We start from the raw sequence: 19,603 nt of genomic DNA, 5'->3' as shown, positions 1-19,603 counted from the left end.
TGCCTTGGAGTCCAAACCAAACTTTATTGCGTTTGCAAAGGCAACCCGCTTCAAAACCAGCGAGCGAGTCCGGCTGACACCTTCACCGTAAACGGTGCCTTCCGCAACACGTGGCGTCGCCGATTTCAGCCTGATGATGCAATCGATGCCATTCAGTCTGACAAGTATTACGCAATACGTGGCAATACCACTCACCCATGGGTGCAATCTAGCCAGCGCCTCCTAGAATTTGCAAGGCCCCTTCACTCCCTTCGTTTCCTTGTCTGACGTCAGCACACCTAGCCCGACGAACTGGTGGGCATTGTGAGGACCGGTTGGGGAATGCAGGCTCAGTGACTCCCTTCGTTAGGGCGAGCCTGTTAGAACTTGTTTGACCCTCGCAAAGCGAGGTTCTACGCTGCACAAGAATTTTGAAATAGTGCTGGTGGACGTTCTTCGGAGATATGTGCAAGTTTTGGCCCTGGCTGTGTTATCTGGAGTCCAAGCAGTGAAGTTTGTTCGCGTGAAATTACCAGGAAGTTCACAGGATGGGCCGCTGCTGCGTGCCGAACTGTCGTGGAAATTATGACGGTGGACCGAAGGTCCGCTTGTTCTCCTTCCCTAAAGACGACCGCAGGATAAAATGGAAACGCGCTATTCGTCGCGAGGACGTCGACATCGACACTCTGCGTGATTCGAAGGTAAGCATTTAAAATTTTTACCGATAAACCTTCACATAAAGCGAATTCTGTGTCACAGATCTGTGCTAGTGCAGTGCATTACGGAGCAGCGTCACTCTAGATTTCAATCCTTGCTAATTATAACGTTCTAGAATGTAATCAGGCAGAAAAACATATATAAAATGTTGCTAAAATATTTTAAAACATTCTTTTTGCTTTTGCATATCGCAGGTCTGCGAACTTCATTTCAAAGCAGAGTATTTGAGGACTACCACCACTTACACGGATAGCAACGGAAAGACTATAGAAGTCAGTCGGTATTGCCTGGAGGAGCTAGGTTTTGAATATGTCTTGCTTGCAAAGTTTCAGACAGACAGCCTCGAGGAGAGGTTTGGTCGTTACCGTCGGCTATGTGGATCCAACTACCATATTTCCGTCCAACAAATATTTGAATCAGAAGCAAAACTGAGGCTTCAGAACTCGCTGGTTTTTCCAGATATGAAAGAACTGTCCCAACCTAGCAGTATTGTGTTTGATGCAGCCAAGGTGATAGAAGAATATGGCATTAAGTTGACTGAAGAGGACATTAAATCAAAAAAAGGAAAGCTTGCCTGCAATAGTGTATATTGCAGGTTACTGCGCCCACGCCACTCTCAGGAAAATTCCCTGTGAAGAGTGTGCGGCCAACATCACGAGACAAGATAGGGATATACCAATGGTTGATGATATGCTAATCGAAGGCCTCACAAGAGGGGCCCTAAAATTTCCCCAACCAGTAGTAATAAGTGCTGTTCTGCACACACAAATCGTGCTTGAAAAGCTGACCTCGAAAGACAACACCGCCCGGTTTCATGCAGCACGGCACCAAAGGCAGCTTCTTCTCAGTGTGGTGAAGCACCTTTTAATTGACAATGAAGATTTGGACATTTGTTGCAAAGGAAACCATCCGGAGACAGCGCTTCAAAACATCTTGTGGGCAGCCACCAACACCTTACTGAAAAACTACGTCCAAATGAAAACCGACAAGTTAACGGCGGCAAAGAAGGGCGCAACACTGAAGAGGAAACTGAAAACGCTCAATTAAGCTACCTTTAACGTCTTGAAGATTCACGTTAGAATAAATAAATGATGTCGTCTCCATGGAATATATTGGATCGTAGTTTATTTCTTTTTATTCAAAAAAATCGAAATGCGCCATACCATATTCTGGCACACTTCTAACGCTACAGCTTTCGGGCACAATAATCAAAGCTTTTTTTAGCATGTCTTAGTTTCACATAACTTGCCATCAAATTTATATCTGCACGCTTGGCAGAAAAGTACATATATGTGATTAGCACTCTGCGACTTCTGGAAGGCAACCCCACACACATCTAGTGCATGGAAGTGAGTAGAGCCTGGACGGCTAGCAGACAAACTTTTTCGCGAGGCGTGGCCCATTCGGGCAAGGTGCGTGACGTCACGGAGGGAGTGCGCAGGCCTTAACCTGTTCTAGGTGGCTTTGATCTAGCCCGTGAAGAGCGGCGGCTCCTGTTTGGAAGCTGCTGACGCAAGGGCGTCAGAGCAGACGACAGCGTCAGAGCGTCCGAAGAAAGCCAGGCTCTTCGAACTCCCCAAGCTGTCGGCCCCAGTGCCGAATATGTAACGCCTTTATTTATGGTGTACACCGTCGTCCTTTATGAAAGGGAACACGCGAACGCGTGGCCTGCACTGTGGGGCGGCTCCCTACAGCCACATCAACCGACAGCAAAAGTAAACACGTTCGTTTTCAGCGTCATCTGTTGCCAAAAAAAAAATAATAACGAGTTATGGCCGGTAGACAAGCGCCGCTAGATTGCACTCTCTTTGTGCTCACGCCTGCAGTGCGTAGTTTACTGCCAACATATCAAACGTTGTTCGCGACCACGGCGCAAGCTACAGTAATCGCCCAATATCGCTCGCCACGCGAGCAATCATGCAGGGAAAGTAATCTAGTAGCGCTTGTCTACCGGCCATAACTCGTTATCTTGCTTGGCCGTAGATGACGCGAAAAGCGAAAGTGCTTTCTTCACTTGTCGGTTGATGGTGCTGTAGGCAGCCGCCACAGGTAGGTAGGTAGGTAGGTAGTAAACTTTATTTACTCAGTTGACAGGAGAGAGTTGGGGACGGCTTTAAGGGCCGGCCCCTTACAAAATCTAGGAGGAGTCCCTCGCCACAGAGCGCAGGTCACGCGTTCGCGTGTTCCCTTTCAATAAGAACGAGAGTGTACATACAAGTTGCCTTAACTCACCGTCGCCTTGTCCGCTCCGTCCATCAGCTCTGCGCACAAGCAGCCGCAAGCTGAGAAACACGCGATACCCAACAGTGGTGACAGCAGCTTGTGACCTTGGCGGCGCTACGCAACAGTACGCGCGAGCCGCGGTGAGGGCTTGACGCGAACGGTAGAAGAGCAATGCGATCGCAGCGGATAGGTGTGTGTGGAGTGCAGAGTCACAGACGCAACTGGCGGCTCCGCGCACGGATTGGGGCGCCGCGAACCGGATCCCTTTTACCGAAGAAGGAGCGATAAAAGAGCAGCGGCGCGCCAGACGACTTGTACGAGTAGCACATGGTAACACGGCTTCAGAAAGCGTACAGCGTCTCCGGCTGCGTCAGCGTGGGCAGCCACGCGGGACGTACCACACGACCGTGGCGGAAAAAGGGTAATGCGAGTTTAGCTGTGCAAAAACATAAACGATGTTCCGGTGCTAGTTTCTGCATATTACTGGGCGTGCTTTCTTGTTTCGAAACGTGAGAATACATCGATGGACAACCGTAGTGTTTGATGGAGCCATAAAATCAAGTTAGAGTTCGATCTTGATGGCAGTAGTATCTGCCCGAAAGCTCAAGTCAGCCGCTGCAGTGTTCAAAGCAAGACGTCCATTTACCCGCGGAAATACGGAACATAGGTGAAATCAACCACCGCTGACGTTCGTCAGAAATTCAATCACACTGAACTCCAGAACTTTCATAATAATAATAATACCTGGGGTTCTACATGTCAAAACCACAATACGATTATGAGGCACGCCGTAGCAAGAGCTTCCGGAAATGTCGACCCTCTCGAGTTCTTTAACGTGCACTGGGATCACACAGTAGGCAGGTTTCTAGCATTTTGCCTCCATCAAAATGCGACCACCGAGGCTGGGGTCGAACCAGTGATCTACGAGTGCGTCGCAGAGCCCCGAAACCGCTGCACTACTGCGGCGGGCAGATAATTTTTATATTTTTGCATTGATTTCAAAGCTCGGAAAAAATGGGTGGGGGGAGGCATGGAACTACTAATTGCTACAAGAGTAATATCGCAGGAAGAGCCTGTTGGCGTCCAACTTCAGTGTGTCGACCTTGACAGAGACACCGGCAACCTTTTTTTTGCTAAGGGAGAGAAATGGGGTCGGTGGAGGCGTCCTCACAAAAAAAAAAAAAGAAAAGCTTCAGTGATTGAAGCGAATTGATAGATTGATATGTGGTGTTTAACGTCCCAAAACCACCATATGATTATGACAGACGCCGTAGTGGAGGGCTCCGGAAGTTTCGACCTCCCGGGTTTCTTTAACGTGCACCAAAATCTGAGCACACGGGCCTACAACATTTCCGCCTCCATCGGAAATGCAGCCGCCACAGCCCGCAGCCGGGATACGAACCCGCGACCTGCAGGCCAGCAGGCGAGTACCTTAGCCACTAGACCACAGCGGCAGGGCCGTTCGTGTAGATAAAATGGACATGTCAAAGTTCCAGTTGATTCTTGTTTCAAAAGGGTAATTTTGACCCACCACGGTGGTTTAGTGGCAAATGCACTCGGCTGCTGATCCGCAGGTCGTGGATTCAAATCCCGGTGGCAGCAGCCGCATTTTCTATGGAGGAAAAAATGCCCTCCAGGACTATGGCGTCTTTGACAATCATTTGCTGGTTTGAGGACGTTAAATTGCAACAATTATTATTATAATAAAGACTTAATTTCAAGGCTGCTTGGTGATAGGCCTGTCCTGTTTCTATATGTTGAAGCAATGTCTGAGCGCCGATATAACGTCGGACTTTATTCGCAGAAGCATGGACCAACGGTATGTATAGGTGGATTAACATTGCAACGTAGTTAAAACGGTGCTTAGGATGTGTACAAAGACAAAGGGCACCTGGAGATCTCGCAGGCCTTATAGATCGTGCAATGAGACGAAATTATAAGAACCATTCGGTAACGTATAGCCGAGCACCGCACCAGACAATATTTTTACGCTTTAGAAAAACCGATGAATTCCCGGTGCCACACGGATTCCTTCCAAGCACTGGCAGCATACGAAGTGGAGGCTCTGCCTTGAAGCTATCACTGCAGTGGTCGTTTGGAGGCACGTGTGTCCAGGTACCAACAACACCATGATGCCAGAACATGGAAACACACGCAAGTACTAGTTGTAACACGTATGCCTTGGTGGAATGCATCGGGCTGAAGTGAACTACCGGATGGCGGTAGTCTATTTTAATTGCACACTCGAAATGCTGCTGTGCCTCCTGGCCGGCACCTGTTACTAATACCAAAACATCAATCAAGTAGGGCAATCTTGCAAATTTAACGCAAGATATGGTGTGCCTTCACCTTACAGGCTGCGCGTGGCTGATAGCATAATAAACTTGCCCATTGTTTTCATTATACAATGTCACATTGCTGTAGCGCAGCTCAATTAGAGCAGGAAGAGAAAGTGGAAGAAGCGAAGAAGGGAAAGGCAGGCATCAGGATGAGCCCAATATATTGCACCAAACTGCCCTATATCTGCAGTAGTCAGTTGTTCATTATAAAATGTTTTTGAGAACTTCTGGATGCAGGCTGTTCTACGTGGCTGTAGTTGTGAGACAGACAGTATGCTCTGCCGGTATAGTGCTGTGACTCAACATTGATTAAAACTTCCGGCAACTCTGGGCCAGTCCAGACAGTACAGTCTTAGGCAGTGTACGCGGCAAAACAATTTTGATATTTTGGAAGACTTTAGGGCTTATAACGAGTTTATGAACCATTTGAGTATGCATGCATGCATGCGGGCTGGTTTTCTGCTGTTTATTATTACATATGGCATATCTTCCACCAAAGTACTCAAGTAGCATGTTATTCCATTAACCATAAAAACATTCACACCATTTTATAAAAAAACAGAAGCTGTCTCTATTACTGCGTTATCGCATCGGTGATAAATCGAAGTATCATGAGCACAAACGAAGAAAATGTTTTGAGTGCTTGTTCCAGGATGACAACCTTCATCTTCTAAGACTCAGCGTGTCCCGTTGTCAATGAAAGGGTCTGGAACTGAACACAAAAACATATTCACCTAGTGCTACAGTGTCTGCTGTTATCCATGCGTTTGGCGCCAACTGCATGACTTCTTTCCAACTGCATGACTTCTTTATTTTATTATTTAACATGCTTCGCTGATGAAAAAGATGCGAGTACATTACACGAAACTTGTGGTAGCTCAAAAATGCTGTCACACTATCCAGTATGTCGCCGTGATCACACAATTAAGGCCTAATAGGATGTGTGGATATACTCGAGGAAAAATGCATTGCAGTGATGATGTTTCTTAACTGTTGACAGAGTAGTGTGTGTTTCTCTGCACAACACAAAAAGACTGCAGCGAATTGGGTGCACTAAATACTATTTATTTTCAGTTTGATTCAGGCCTATGTACAGTTTGATGAGCGCGTATCATACTCTTCATAATTATTACAGAATTTTATTGAGTCAATGTGTGGCAAACAATGCGCCGGGATGCGTCTGACGAACCCATAAAAACAGTATTCTTATCTTAATGAAAAAAAAATGAAAATAGGAAGTTTTATAACAACGTAATACGTTAATTAACAGGCTAATGAAACTGTTTAATTCAACAATCACTGGTGGACATCCGACTACTTCGTGGAAACCTGAATGTTCTGGATAACCACGAGTCTCTTGGTTGCGTCGGTTGCTTTCGCATGGCCACCTGGAAACAAACAGCACGAAAACAGTCTATGTAGAAGTGTATCTTCTTTAAAATAACATAGCCCACACTAAACGATATTGTGCGTAGAAGTTACACAGGGAAGCGTTTAACACGAACACAGTTGGCTAACTAATGCAATTCGTTACCTCAGCAGATACAATGGCTATGATCAGATGGCGCCCCATGTCATTACAATGAAATATGCTGTAGTGGCACTGCTATAGCCTATAATTATATTCATGATGGCATTTATGAAACTAGTATGCGTCTCTTCATTGGAACATTGTAACAAGAGCCAAAAACACAATTATTACGTAGACGCGCCAGATGAAATCGAAAGATGTGAATATCAAGAATAAATTCTATTAGTGCTACTGCGTTATGAAGTGACACCTGACACAAGCTATCCGTTCCGAGAAGTCTAAAAAAAAAAGAAATAAGGAAATAAACTCTGACACCAGTACTGGTACTCACACTCAGGTAACAACCACTAGTGTGCGCTTATATAAAATGCAGGATGTTAGAGGAAACACAGCGTGCTGCTCATTCCACGTTCTGAGTCGAATTGTTAAGCTCTTGCTTTTTCAGTGCATACCAAAATTTGACGCGACAAAATAAGCGCGCTGTTAAAGAAGATACACCTCTAAAAGAAGTCAAATGGTGGATTTTTCAGTGAACTGCGCGGTTTATAACGTAGAGAAGACATGGCAGCGAAAAAGTCAGCTTAACGTCGTGAAGCTCTCACACCAGCTAGCGACGATGTTAAGAATTTCAACAGCGCTCATTCAAGATATACCAAATTGCTTCTCCGTAAGCAAAGGCTACGCTGTATTTGAAAACGAAACAGAAACGTGACTTACCAGAAATTCAGAATCGGCCCTAAATCTGTGACGTCAGGCTTACTACACGAAAACTGGGGCTCAGCACGAAACTCAAGAAATGGGAACTTTACATTTACTTTTTGCTGCAGAAGCCTGCAATTCAAGGAAGCACTGACAGGTGAAGCCGACGGGAAATAAGGGCCCGTGAAATAGAACTGCATGACGTATATGCCACAGCATGTCATAGATTCCTGGAGTCACAAAGTGCAATCTCTTGCATACTATCCCGCTATTGCGTTTTTTTTTCCTCTTCCTGGTGATGCCTCACAGAAGTAATGCATTTTCGTACGACCAATACGACCGTATTTCCTCTTGGGCATGGATTTTGCATATTATCTATGACATCTGGTTGGATATCATGATAACACGCTTACTTTCATAGCACACAGAATAAGTTATCCATCAACAAAATTTTGAGCCACTGTCATTCGCTCTCACCACTGTGAATACTTGATGTACATGCAACATTTTCTGAAATGCTGTGGCATAAACTTTTCTCTATCCTGAACAACACGCCCTCCACGTAATACACCTTCAAAATAAAGCGACAGAAACTTACAAATGCGAATATAAATCGCACTTACTTGGCCAAAATCAAGTCCGTAAATTGGATTTTCAACTGAAACTGTGCGGCTCTGCTCCCTGAAAGAAGAAATTGTACAGAAGGCCGTACAGTGCCTAAATAGAAAACGACGCTTAGTGCATGAAGGATGTATTTAGTTCAGAAGCGTTGGGAACATAACCTAAATAATTGAAAGACAACATAATTCATTGAGCCAAGAAGATGAGAGAATATATATATATATATATATATATATATATATATATATATATATATATATATATATATATATATATATATATATATATATATATATATATATATATATATATATATATATATATGATACCAGCGTTATACTATGCGCCCTAAAAGGCAAAAAAATTGCGCAGGCCCGTATATAGTGCTTCTCATGTTCATTCCATCATGCGCTTGTTAAGGCTTGCATAAAACGATTATAGGACTGTGATGTGAAGATGTGCAGAAATAAGTCGACTACTGGTATTAACTCAATTACTGAAACTACACTCGTTGTGGCTTTGTACTAATGAATAGTTCAAGCTAATGGACACAAAAAGTACTTCGCACTTGCCAATGTTATTAATCATACTATACACATAGACTAATTAACGGACTGCCGGCTCACTCACATTTCACGGCATGCCTCATTGCGCCTTCTCCGCCTGACGTAAATGATAACTGTGGCGGTAAGAGCCAGGATGACGAGTACCAGTATGGGCGCACCATACGCCCAACCTCCACTGGGACCTGCAACTGTACATACAATTCGCCTCCGTTTCAGCGAGTTCAAGCTGTTTTGCAGAGCCGTCGACAACAGGTGCCATAGATGCGAAGCGAATGACTAAAATGATTTAATCCACGAGTATAGGCATACATAATGCTTTCCCACGTAAAAAAAAAAAAAAAAAAGCGTTGTGCCTGTGCTGACGGAGCCGACAGGAAATAGTTTGAATCAACATTCAGCTGACTCCCTCTAAACGTGGAAGTTATACAGCGAGCTCGTCGGTCACTCAATCAGTACTTTGAATAACAAAGCATATAGATTAAATTATAGTGCAACTTGGTCCCTAACGAAGGTAAACAATGTGCGGCAGCATATTTTTAGACCGAGGCGACTAGTCTTATGCACACTCATGCACTAACGTGTGAATGAATGTGTAATACTGCTCCATTGCACACCTGCTTCCCAATTGAAGAAAATAATAAAATACGTGAGGTTTCTCTTAACATACCTATAAAGTCTGCTGGGGGATCTCGTATGAGCTTTCTCTGACATCGAGTTCCTTGAAAGCCGACCGTGCACGTGCACTCTGGTGCTCCAGACATCGAATGTAAGCTGCAGTTGCCTTCATTGCGACAGAAGTAGGCTGGACATTCTGCACCGAGAGAAGAAGAAAAATAGCTTATAGCAGACACGTAAAAACAATTATTCTCTGTACGTCATACCAAGGACGCCTTTGGCAAGCGCCTGAGGCACGCCTGCTTATACGTATACTCCATAGCTATGTGTATTTGGAACAAGAGTAGGTGCTGTGCGTTATTTCATTGTTAATGCACCAAAGTTAATAATAGTAAAGTTATACATTTTGGTGTCTGGAAATCGGACTGATCTCATATTGACTGAAGTGTCACTGTTAATGCCTCACCACGGAAGCAGCTAGATTATAATAATACTTCAGCAAAATATACATGCGGCAATCAGAAAAAGGTCCTACTCAGATGGCGTGATGTGATTTTTAAACTCTCAAACAGCGGGCAAACGTCGTGCTGTGAACGTTAAAATACGCACCATCGCAGATAACTTCGTCTGATCCATCACTGCAGTCTTCATGACCATCGCACAGCTTGGACGCGTCAATGCATGTTGATGGTTTTCGGCAGAAGTACTGAGCACCGGTACAGTATTCACGGTCTCCTGCGTATGGAGTGGAACACAAATTTTAACTTTCACACAAATCTTTCCACGGCAAGGCTGAACAAAAGCGTGCTTCCTCATGTATAAATGTTGAAGTGTGAAAGACTAAGATTTGGTCAACTAAAGCTTCAAACTTCAGCTTGAATATCGAGGGTCAAAGATATCTTACCGCATACTTCATCAGCTCCGTTGGGGCAATCACGAACGCCATCGCAGAGGAGCAGTGCAGCAACACAGTGCTTGCCGTCGTGGCAACTGAACATGCCCTTGCCGCAAGTAGGCGCTGAAGTGGTGGGCACGGACGTGGTGGAAAGCGTTGAAGGAGCCATAGGAAGCGTTTTTTCTTCACCACCAGTAACGCGTGTTGGGGCCACCGACACTGCCTTTGTTGATGTGGAAAAGAGTGTAGTTCCAAAACCTGTCGTTGCGCCAGCAGTCCCGATTTCCGCTGAAGTCGGTGTCGTAACTGTGGAAATGTCTCCTGCAACAACGATTGGCTTCAATTGCAACCAGTTCTTGGTGTCGTAACAATACAGGAACTTTATATTGCGCATCTTTAGTCTCATTCAGAAATATAAGAATAAAACATCTAGTGTGCACTGCGAAATTGTTGAAGCGCGATTACTCCGAAAGCTATAGCGTTAACAAGTTTGTGTGGTCATATTTTTATGCCGTCACATACAAATTGAATCAAATAAATTGTGTTATAATCAGGCAGAAAATTACTTTTCCTGGGTGTGAAATTTTGCAAAAACTGAAAAGACTTATGTCTCAATACTTAGTTGTCTCACCTTTCGTGGTGCAGTCGTCCTCACTAACGAGCAAGTCGTCGATAAGAGCAAATGCCTTGGGGTTAGTGCCCGATATGGCGATGATAGACCTCTGCATATTGTACACAAGTTTTGTGATATTAGTTAATAGATTAATAAGATAGATTTTATCCTTTTTCTGCTAACTGTGTAAAAGATAAACGGCGCTTCTCACTAGTCACGTTATGACATTCAAACTTCTAAATTTATAAATATCACCGGTTCTGCACTATTACCACACTTCCACCGAAATCCCACCATAAACATAAAGAAACATTCCAATCTACATAGTCTACCCCTTCTCTGACTTTGCATTTTGTTCAAAAAAAAAAACTGTTGCACTTCACAACATATACGCGACCCATTACTTAAATGGCGGAGCTATTTAAGGTGGAGGTTAGGACATGTAGAGTAAATAAAAAAAAACTATTGTCATCATCATCGGCCTCAACTTGCTGGCGCGCGCACTCTTCGTGCTCTTCTCCTTAGACACCAAAGAAAAGTGATTTTCATCGTATTTATAAACTACTTTTTCGCGATGCCAAAAACACCACGCTCACCACGAGAAGACGCTTGGTGGGCGAGAAAACACGCAAAAAGAAAATGTGTCAGGCGACGCCACACGGAAGTTCATGCCGTTACTAATCGATAAAAGTGAAGTACATATTGTCCTCTGAGGGGGCCAGAACGTTAAGAAGCTAAGTTTTAGAAACTTTGTTGGGCCAATGTTGGAAAAATATTAAAAACGAATTTTGAAATTCGTCCCTTCACGTGCGGAGATCTCAGTGCAAAATTTAAATATGAGACTTTGATTTTAATTTCTTCATTTCTGATGAAAGCTGAGGATGAAAATAATGACATGGATTGACATGTTGGGTTTAACAGGCCAAAACCACAATATGAATATGAGAGACGCCGTAGTGGAGGGCTCTGAAAATTTCCACCACCTGGGGTTGTTTAACGTGCACCCAAATCGGAGCGCACGGGCCTACAGCATTATCGCCTCCGTCGAAAATGCAGCGGCCGCAGCGCGGATTCGATCCCGTGACCTGCGGGTCAGCTGCCGAGTACCTTAGCTACTAGACCACCGCGGATAACCACAGGAGGGGCAGGACAACAACATTAAAGTTTTCAGGTTAAAATTTCTCAACCTAAATCAATTCACTGTTTCACCTTGACGTCCCTTGAATAACTTGCTAATTAGGGTTAATTAGGTGTCATTGTTGACTATCATTGTGGTAATTAGGAGCATTCTCATTACTATTATGACAATCTTGACCTTTATGATGAGAATCTTGCTAATTAAGGCTATAACAAATAATACCACAAGTGTTAAGATTGTTTAAATTAGAATATTGATAATTAACACACCAAGTAATCATTCACTTCGCATAGTGCAGACTACTCTTTGATGACGACTCTTCACCATGCAGTATAATCTTACGGCTAGCCAAACTAAGCAACGACGTAGTCGGGAGCTTGCAAAAGCCGACAGAAACTACGTCAATCACAAGCTCCACTATTAGTCTAGCCTTGCACAACTAGCACCATTAGTGGTAGCTGCCCTATCATCGTATTTTAAGGGAGCCACTGTGCATTAGCGATTTATAATATTTGGTAGAAGTAGTACTCCTTGTAATTTTCTTATTTTTCAGCGTTTGTGTGTTCTATACTGACACCATAAAGCACGAATCACGAGGGATGAGAAGGGAAAAAACGCAAGCGCAGAAAAGAAAAAAAAAACTACGCTGCATAATTGCGCGTTTCTGTTTCAGTATGCCGTTATTAGCATGGCAAGCATTCAATCAATATGCCAATAGCAGCCCACCTTGTATTCTGAAATACTTGACGTTTTCGCTCACACGTAGAGTCTGTTTCACACTTAGGCGAAATCTTGGAGCATATGTCATCGCGATGGAGGCAGCACTGCAGTGGCCCGCCGGCAGCGGCTCGCGCATGCACAGACGCTCGACGAGCGTGCTGTTGAAGCACATCGTCTTCGACCGCGGTGCGCACTGGCCACTATGTCGGGCAGCTTGCTGATATCGTCGTTGCTGTGGGAACTAGGCCGATGTTCTGTACTAAATGGTGTGTGAAGCCAACCTGTCAGGCTTCATTAGCGATAATGGGGTTCTAGAAACAGAGCGCGACATCATGCTCTTTCGGAACGTCTTGGTACTGAGTGCGTTCACGTATATTTTTTTCTTGGTGTGTGTGTATCTCAGTTGTGACAGGGAATATCATAATGAGCACGTACCGTGCGTGGTATTTATTTCACGCTATAAATAACAAAGAACGCCCTCTACAGCGACTGCCGGGCACAATAAAACGAACGAGAACGAGTTCAAGAATGTTGTAAGTTAAGATAAAGACCGAAACGTGCTTCTTCTCGATGAAATTTTGTTACTTGAGGCAGCACTCACTCACCGGCGCCGAAATGCACGTGTGAAGCTTCCTATTTAATACCCCATCATGTCCCCAGCGTCAGCGATGACGGCGTTTGTCTTGGACGGCACTGAGACGTACTGTGAGAGGACGAGACGAATATCGGCCCAGTTCCAGCAACAACGACGGAATTTGTTCGCTGCTTGACGATGCGGTCAGCACGCGCCGTCGTAGTGTGAGCTGCTGCCGGCACGCGACTGCCGCGCTGGACACATCGTAGGGGCATCGTGAGGTCACACACTACGGGATTCACCCTAAGTGTGAAACACAATTTACATACATACGCTGAGTGACACCGAACAATCTTTGTGTTCTAGCGCGCTTACTTCATGAATCCTACTGAAAGGTGAAACACCATGACAAGGCAGCAAGTAGAATACAAGCAACGAAAAAAGGCGAATAATAATAATAATAATAATAATAATAATAATAATAATAATAATAATAATAATAATAATAATAATAATAATAATAATAATAATAATAATAATAATAATAATAAGAATAATAAGTAATCAACTTCTTTTATCGCTTACATTGACAGCCTATTAGGAGCAAATAATATAAAAAATTGTGTATTGGTCAGTAAGTAGTAAAAACTTAAAAGTATGTGCATGCTCGGTAAAAGTGCGTGCTCGGCAATGTATTGCGGCACACTCACGTAGTTGTTCGCAAGACTGAATTGGGCTGAACGCCATTGACCGTGCGTGGACTCGTTGAAGTAAGTGGGTCCTGCCAGCAGGATGAGGCCGTAAAGGTCGTCCGAGAGCAGATACCAAAAGGTTGCACACCGGGCGTCACCGCTGCCACCGGTTGCCGTTACCACTGCGAACTGTCCTGGAGCATCGGCCGAGAAGCGCAGGTAGTGGCCTGGGTTTATGAAACACAGATTTACCGGTTCATTATCACTTGGATACCGAGAGAAAGCAGTCGAAAATTGTGTGGTGCTCGAAATGTATATAAAGGCCCTGTCAGATCGAGATTGCCCCGGATTATTCGGTAATATATGGCTTAGTATGGTAGAGTCTGCAGAGTTCCGATTATTTGGAAGGTAGCATTCTACCGGCGTTGGTCAGTAGTGATTACTGAATAGCAGGAGCAGTACGAAGAGCGCACAAACAGGCTTCTTGTAAATTTTTCCGCCATTTATATTTACAGTAGAATAAAACTTATCGGTGAAGGTACAGAGTGGCTAAACATTTGGCAAAATTTTTTTCCTTGTTTGTTATAACATGTATAAAAACTTGGTGCTTTCTTGAAAGATAAATGGCTATCTGGAATCCGTTTGAAGTGATAATCGAAAGAACACATCCCTTCGATTTTGGCATCAAGTAATAGTGTTTATGCTTATGTCGCTAACGTTCTACAGTCACTTGCAAGCACTTCGCTGTGCTCTTTTTTTTTAAAATAAAATATTATATGAGTGAACAAAAGTGTTGTGTCACTGTAAAAACTATTTTTAAGCCCCGAGTTGTAATTCGAAAACTGATTTTTGTCGGTAAGAGCAGTGTCATAATGTGCATAACTACAGTCAGAATTTCAGTATGTTTATTAGTTATTGAATAAATAATTTAGTACATATGACCGGCCTCAATGTGCATTGTGCAGCAGTAAATGTATAAAATGATACAAAAATAATTGACATGGTACGAAAATACCCCTGACATTTTACCATATACGGCCTCTTAACGTGGTACATGACAGCCTTCGGAACTGTGCGTGTCAAAATAAACACTCAACAATACAGGTGGGTAATTAAAAAAAAAGGCCAAGAAAATGCTGAAACGCCATATTCAGCAATACGCTAGTACGTCCAGTGCCCAATTCCGTATGCTTTCGAAAACGAAGGAAACCATCGCACGCCGAAGCAAGTTGTGGCTCGAATGCGCACACATAGCACTCACCTTCAGGGGTTCCAGTCGTATGGTCCGAAAGGAACACGGAGAGACCAGCCCGCTCATGATGCCACCATCCAGAAGCGAATGCTGAATGACACCAGAAAGTATGTGGTTCGGTTGTATGCACGTAAAGTTCTTGTTTTCGGCTTCAACTACAAGGCAGGAGAGCGGACCATGTGCGATTTCGCCGTCTAAGATGTACTCAGAGATGCTTTTAAAATAAACAGCTTTAAGGAAGTAATTTAATTCACATTAATTCACAAGTTTTAACCACTAAAGAAAATAAGCTTCTGTTTTCTTTACCTAATTGAGCTTACTAAATTTAATAATTTTAGAACATGCATAGTAGTAATATTTGAGCCCTCATAACTGCACAGTCTATTGCGGAAGTTCTAAAGAGCAGAAATGACAAACATCGGGGTACCTGCACAAATAAAGACTTGGTAAGATTTGTATTTGCTTTTGAAAGATGCATCACATCTTTGCACTTCAATAGGTTATACATTAGCCCCAGAAATCAGGACGAAAGACAGAAAAGCTAAAAGTAACTTACGGTCATGCGAATTCTCCCATGCAAGGCATGTGGCTCCTTCGAAAGTGCAAGCGTCTGCATAATAATAATAATAATAATAATAATAATAATAATAATAATAATAATAATAATAATAATAATAATAATAATAATAATAATAATAATAATAATAATAATAATAATAATAATAATAATAATAATAATAATAATAATAATAATAATATATTAATAATAAGACCGAACTCACGCTAGTGGCCGCGCTCCTGCGGGATACGTGTACACTACAAACTCCACTAGCGCAATGAAGTGGCAGACCATCATATGGCATCCTGACTTTTCGCAAAAGAGAACACAGCTCGTCACTAATCACCGAAAGCGATGCACCCGTGCCCACGAAGACTTCCGTCCATGCATCTTGAACACACACGGAAAGTCCATTTGAGGGACGTTCCGGAGGAGCCTGATGCAGGTCGTAGGATGCAGCTTTCCCTCCTGAAGCTGCACTGTTCAGTTTTCCGGGCGATGATCAGATGCCGTGGTAGCCGGACGAAGAGGAAAAGCGCCGCATAAGCGATGGAGAGGGATGACGCGATGAACAGAACGCTTTCGCTGCATCGAAGGTCTTTGGATATGGCGAGCGATGCTGGTAAATGTTTGGGCGGTGACTGTAGGGAACAGAGGCAAACTCGTCTCTTTAAAAATAATCATAGCCGCGCCTGTCGTCTTGTTGACACCGTCGGCAGAACTTCGAAATGTGACCATGGATTCCGCAATAACAGCAAACAGGTCGAGGGGGATGCCTGGCGTTGAAAGACTCAGGCGCTGCCCTTTGTGTGAGAGCATTGAGCGAAGCAGGCACTGTTGACTCAGGTTGAGGTGACAGCTGGGAAGATGACGTGAGAGCAGCAACGTAGGCCTAGGCGGGCCATGGTGCGGGATACGGGTTCAGGACTTGAGTGCACGCCATGGACGCCAGCTCCTCCTTCACAATGTTGCGGAGGATGCCTCTAGGAGGTATGGTACGGAGCTCGAGAGAAGACGATGCCGCTTGTAATTACGGTTTTTCGCGCATAATAGAATGAATCAAGGCACGCAGCTTACTGTCGTTGGTTGCCCGCGGAGCAGGCACGTTAGGCTGCAAGCGAAGAAGATGAAGATAATCGAGGCGCAGACACATGTTGATGATATCCGTGACTGTGGTGCGATTCTTTGCTACCAGAGCTTTGATGCCACGGCATCAATGTCTTTGAGCGGGTGGCGACCGCAGTCATTTTCTGCCATCGAGCTCTCGCCCAGGCGAGAATGTCTTCTATGTGCGAAGTATATGACTAGCCAGAGTGCCGGACACACTGAGCAAGCTTCCCTTTGGCGATGTCGGAGCGGATAGAAGGGTTTGCGAAAATCTGGAAGATGCGCTGCTTAAAAGTGTCCCAGTTTGCGAAATCCAACTCATGGTTCAGAAACCTAGTTTTGGCAAGCCCTGTGAGACAGGATGGGATGCGGGACATTTTCGCGGAATTGTCCCAGTAGTTAAGCAAACTCACGCGGTCGTATTGCGTCAATCATTCCTCAACCCTTTCACCACGAAGGCCAGCGAACAACAGGAGATCCTGGTGCTCGCTGGGAAGGACTATAAACAATGGCAAGGACTAGAAACTGCAAGCGATCGTACATTTTACAGGCTTGACCTAATACAATATATGTGCTTACGTTGATCTGGGCATGTCCCTTCCTCAATCTCGATGTCATCCAGAAGTATGCCAGATTCAGTCGAGTAAAAGTCGAGGATTCGTGCTTCAAACACCACCTGAAAGCAGACGCGAAGTGAGAAATTTTTACATTCTTTGTTTACATTAGGTCACCGTTTAAAGAGGGGTATTACCCCACAACCTTCTCGTGACCCCTTTCTTATCCATTATTATGTGCTATTTAAATGACCTAATGTTTGACCTTTGGACGTCGGAGAAATGTATGTGTATTAGACAATGCAATAGTTTTGTGCAATAAATATGGGAAATAGTCTGCGGTCCTTGATCTTATGATCCGCGGCTTTAGTGATCTCTGGTCTTAAGCGCACTGTGACGAAGTTATCATTTGCTGCTTACAGAAAGAGTGCAAGACAGAAAATAAAAAACGCCGTGAAACAGAAAAAGAAGTTGCTGGCGTCTCGGTCACCGGCGTCTCGGTCACCGGCGTCTCGGTCATTAAGTATGCGAGGACAAAAAGCTTGGTCAGATCTCGGAAACTCGCCACTAGTTTCGGTTTGAAGGAACATGCACTCTCGTAGTGGTTGCCGGGCCTCCTAAGATACGGTTGAACATAGCGAGGTTGATGTGAATGTCCGCATTTATTGCATTTCAGAAGTTTTTACCAATAAAAAAATTGATGCCCCTGTAAAGAACTTCTATTTTATTTATATGTTTTGTCATTCTTTATTTCATGACTTTCAAATCAGATGAAGCGCGGGAAGTGATTGACTTGAGTTCGTAGCACTTACCTCCTCTCTCTCTTGCACCTCGTTCAGCAATATCAGAAGTTAGATCGCACTCAGTTATCTTGCTTAGTTGGCGTGTATACCAACTACAGGAAAGATAAAAACAGCAAGTGGTGGCGGGCAGAGTACGAAGTCACAGTGAGCTATGCCGAACAAGTGAACCACGCATTTGTTGAAGACATGGCTTAACCGGGCAACACGTGTTTTCCGTGGCTTTGAAGTGTGCTTACCCGATGATTTCCAGTTCTGCGAAGGTTTGCCAGCGTTTCCTAAAGGCAACGGGTGAGCACGAAAACTTGGACCCATTATTTGAGCAGATATTGAGTAAGCCTGACTTTACTGACAAAAGTGCGGTGTCGACTGTTTAATTGTTGAAGACGGCAGCCAAGCTCCTGTTGGGAACATGCTTATTTAAAGGCTTGAATTCGAGTTGGTTCGGTTACATTGTTTTAGCTTCTTTTACTTTTGGCATGCAGTTCAAATGATATCAAGTAATTATAGGCTGCTTCCTGCTCATGAAATTCTTGCAGCCGCATTTTGAAAATTTGTGAGTCTTTACTTTAATACTGTCACTCAAATACACGTGATGGAATAACTGCTTCTAATGAAATGGAACGAGGCAATATTATTACACAGAATGTCGGTGGAGCCAACGTTTTGACAAGTGCACTTTTCTTCGTCATGGCAACGCCGTTTTCCTGACGAGGACAAGTCAACTTGCCGAAACTGTTTCCAGCGACGTTCTTTCTCGAAAAACTTCTGATCGCTTCAGGCCTCTTCGTGCTTCCGAACTTCAGTCTCAATTTGTACGCAAGTTCTGCTAGAAAACTATGTGCGCCGTCACAACAAACGTGATAGAGTCAAATACGACGTGCCCTAATCGCGATTGTTAATAATTTTCACATTGATGTGGTTATTCTGGGTTCAATGCTTGCTCATTATGTCCGTGTATCAGTTGTAAGTTAAAGATCATGTTATTGATGGACACTTTCAGACTACGTGTATGTGTTGTTATACGAAACGTGTAATAAAGAAGTGCATTTTATTTGTGCCTATTGAGTTTCTTCTTATACTAAGACATCAGCCAGCTTAACTTTCGCCTCTTCAGAACACACGAAATAACTTCGGAAAAATATTATTCTAAAATTTTACGAATGGCCGCATCGCCCAAGCGGCCAGCGCACCTGAAAGAAGGCACGAGCGTCTTCCGCTTGTATGCGAATCGGGAAAGAAGGGTGTCCGCGGCAAGCCTCAACCTCTCAATTTTTCTCCTTTCCCTCTATTTGGTGACGTCATGAAAAAAACGTGTTCGTGGTTTATTTTCAGTAGGATGCCCGGCAACCGCCAGTGGTAAAAGCGGCGCTGCCGCTGCGTATCAGCATGCGAGAGCGGATACATGG

The 19,603-nt window shown here is 44.0% G+C and overlaps 2 protein-coding genes across 2 annotated transcripts; one reads left to right on the top strand and one right to left on the bottom strand.

The window, feature by feature from the left end:
• The first annotated feature begins 216 nt into the window (after nucleotides 1-216).
• LOC142777036 (uncharacterized) lies at nucleotides 217-1,804 on the top strand. The gene is made up of 2 exons (XM_075881339.1): nucleotides 217-680; nucleotides 891-1,804. The coding sequence occupies exons 1-2, from the start codon at nucleotides 528-530 to the stop codon at nucleotides 1,329-1,331; spliced, it is 594 nt and encodes a 197-aa protein (XP_075737454.1). The 5' UTR covers nucleotides 217-527; the 3' UTR covers nucleotides 1,332-1,804.
• A 4,498-nt stretch (nucleotides 1,805-6,302) lies between these two features.
• LOC119176946 (uncharacterized) lies at nucleotides 6,303-17,535 on the bottom strand. Its single transcript, XM_037428284.2, has 11 exons — nucleotides 17,420-17,535; nucleotides 15,731-15,784; nucleotides 15,184-15,264; nucleotides 13,941-14,149; nucleotides 10,817-10,907; nucleotides 10,195-10,506; nucleotides 9,900-10,025; nucleotides 9,343-9,486; nucleotides 8,740-8,863; nucleotides 8,112-8,169; nucleotides 6,303-6,646 (listed from the first exon to the last, which is right to left on the bottom strand). The coding sequence occupies exons 6-11, from the start codon at nucleotides 10,352-10,354 to the stop codon at nucleotides 6,548-6,550; spliced, it is 711 nt and encodes a 236-aa protein (XP_037284181.2). The 5' UTR covers nucleotides 10,355-10,506; nucleotides 10,817-10,907; nucleotides 13,941-14,149; nucleotides 15,184-15,264; nucleotides 15,731-15,784; nucleotides 17,420-17,535; the 3' UTR covers nucleotides 6,303-6,547.
• Between the last annotated feature and the right edge of the window lie 2,068 nt (nucleotides 17,536-19,603).

This window comes from Rhipicephalus microplus, chromosome X, assembly GCF_043290135.1.
Source record: "Rhipicephalus microplus isolate Deutch F79 chromosome X, USDA_Rmic, whole genome shotgun sequence".
Lineage (NCBI taxonomy): Eukaryota > Metazoa > Arthropoda > Arachnida > Ixodida > Ixodidae > Rhipicephalus > Rhipicephalus microplus.
Note: the sequence above shows the minus strand (reverse complement) of the source record. Positions and strands in the feature narration are given on the sequence as shown.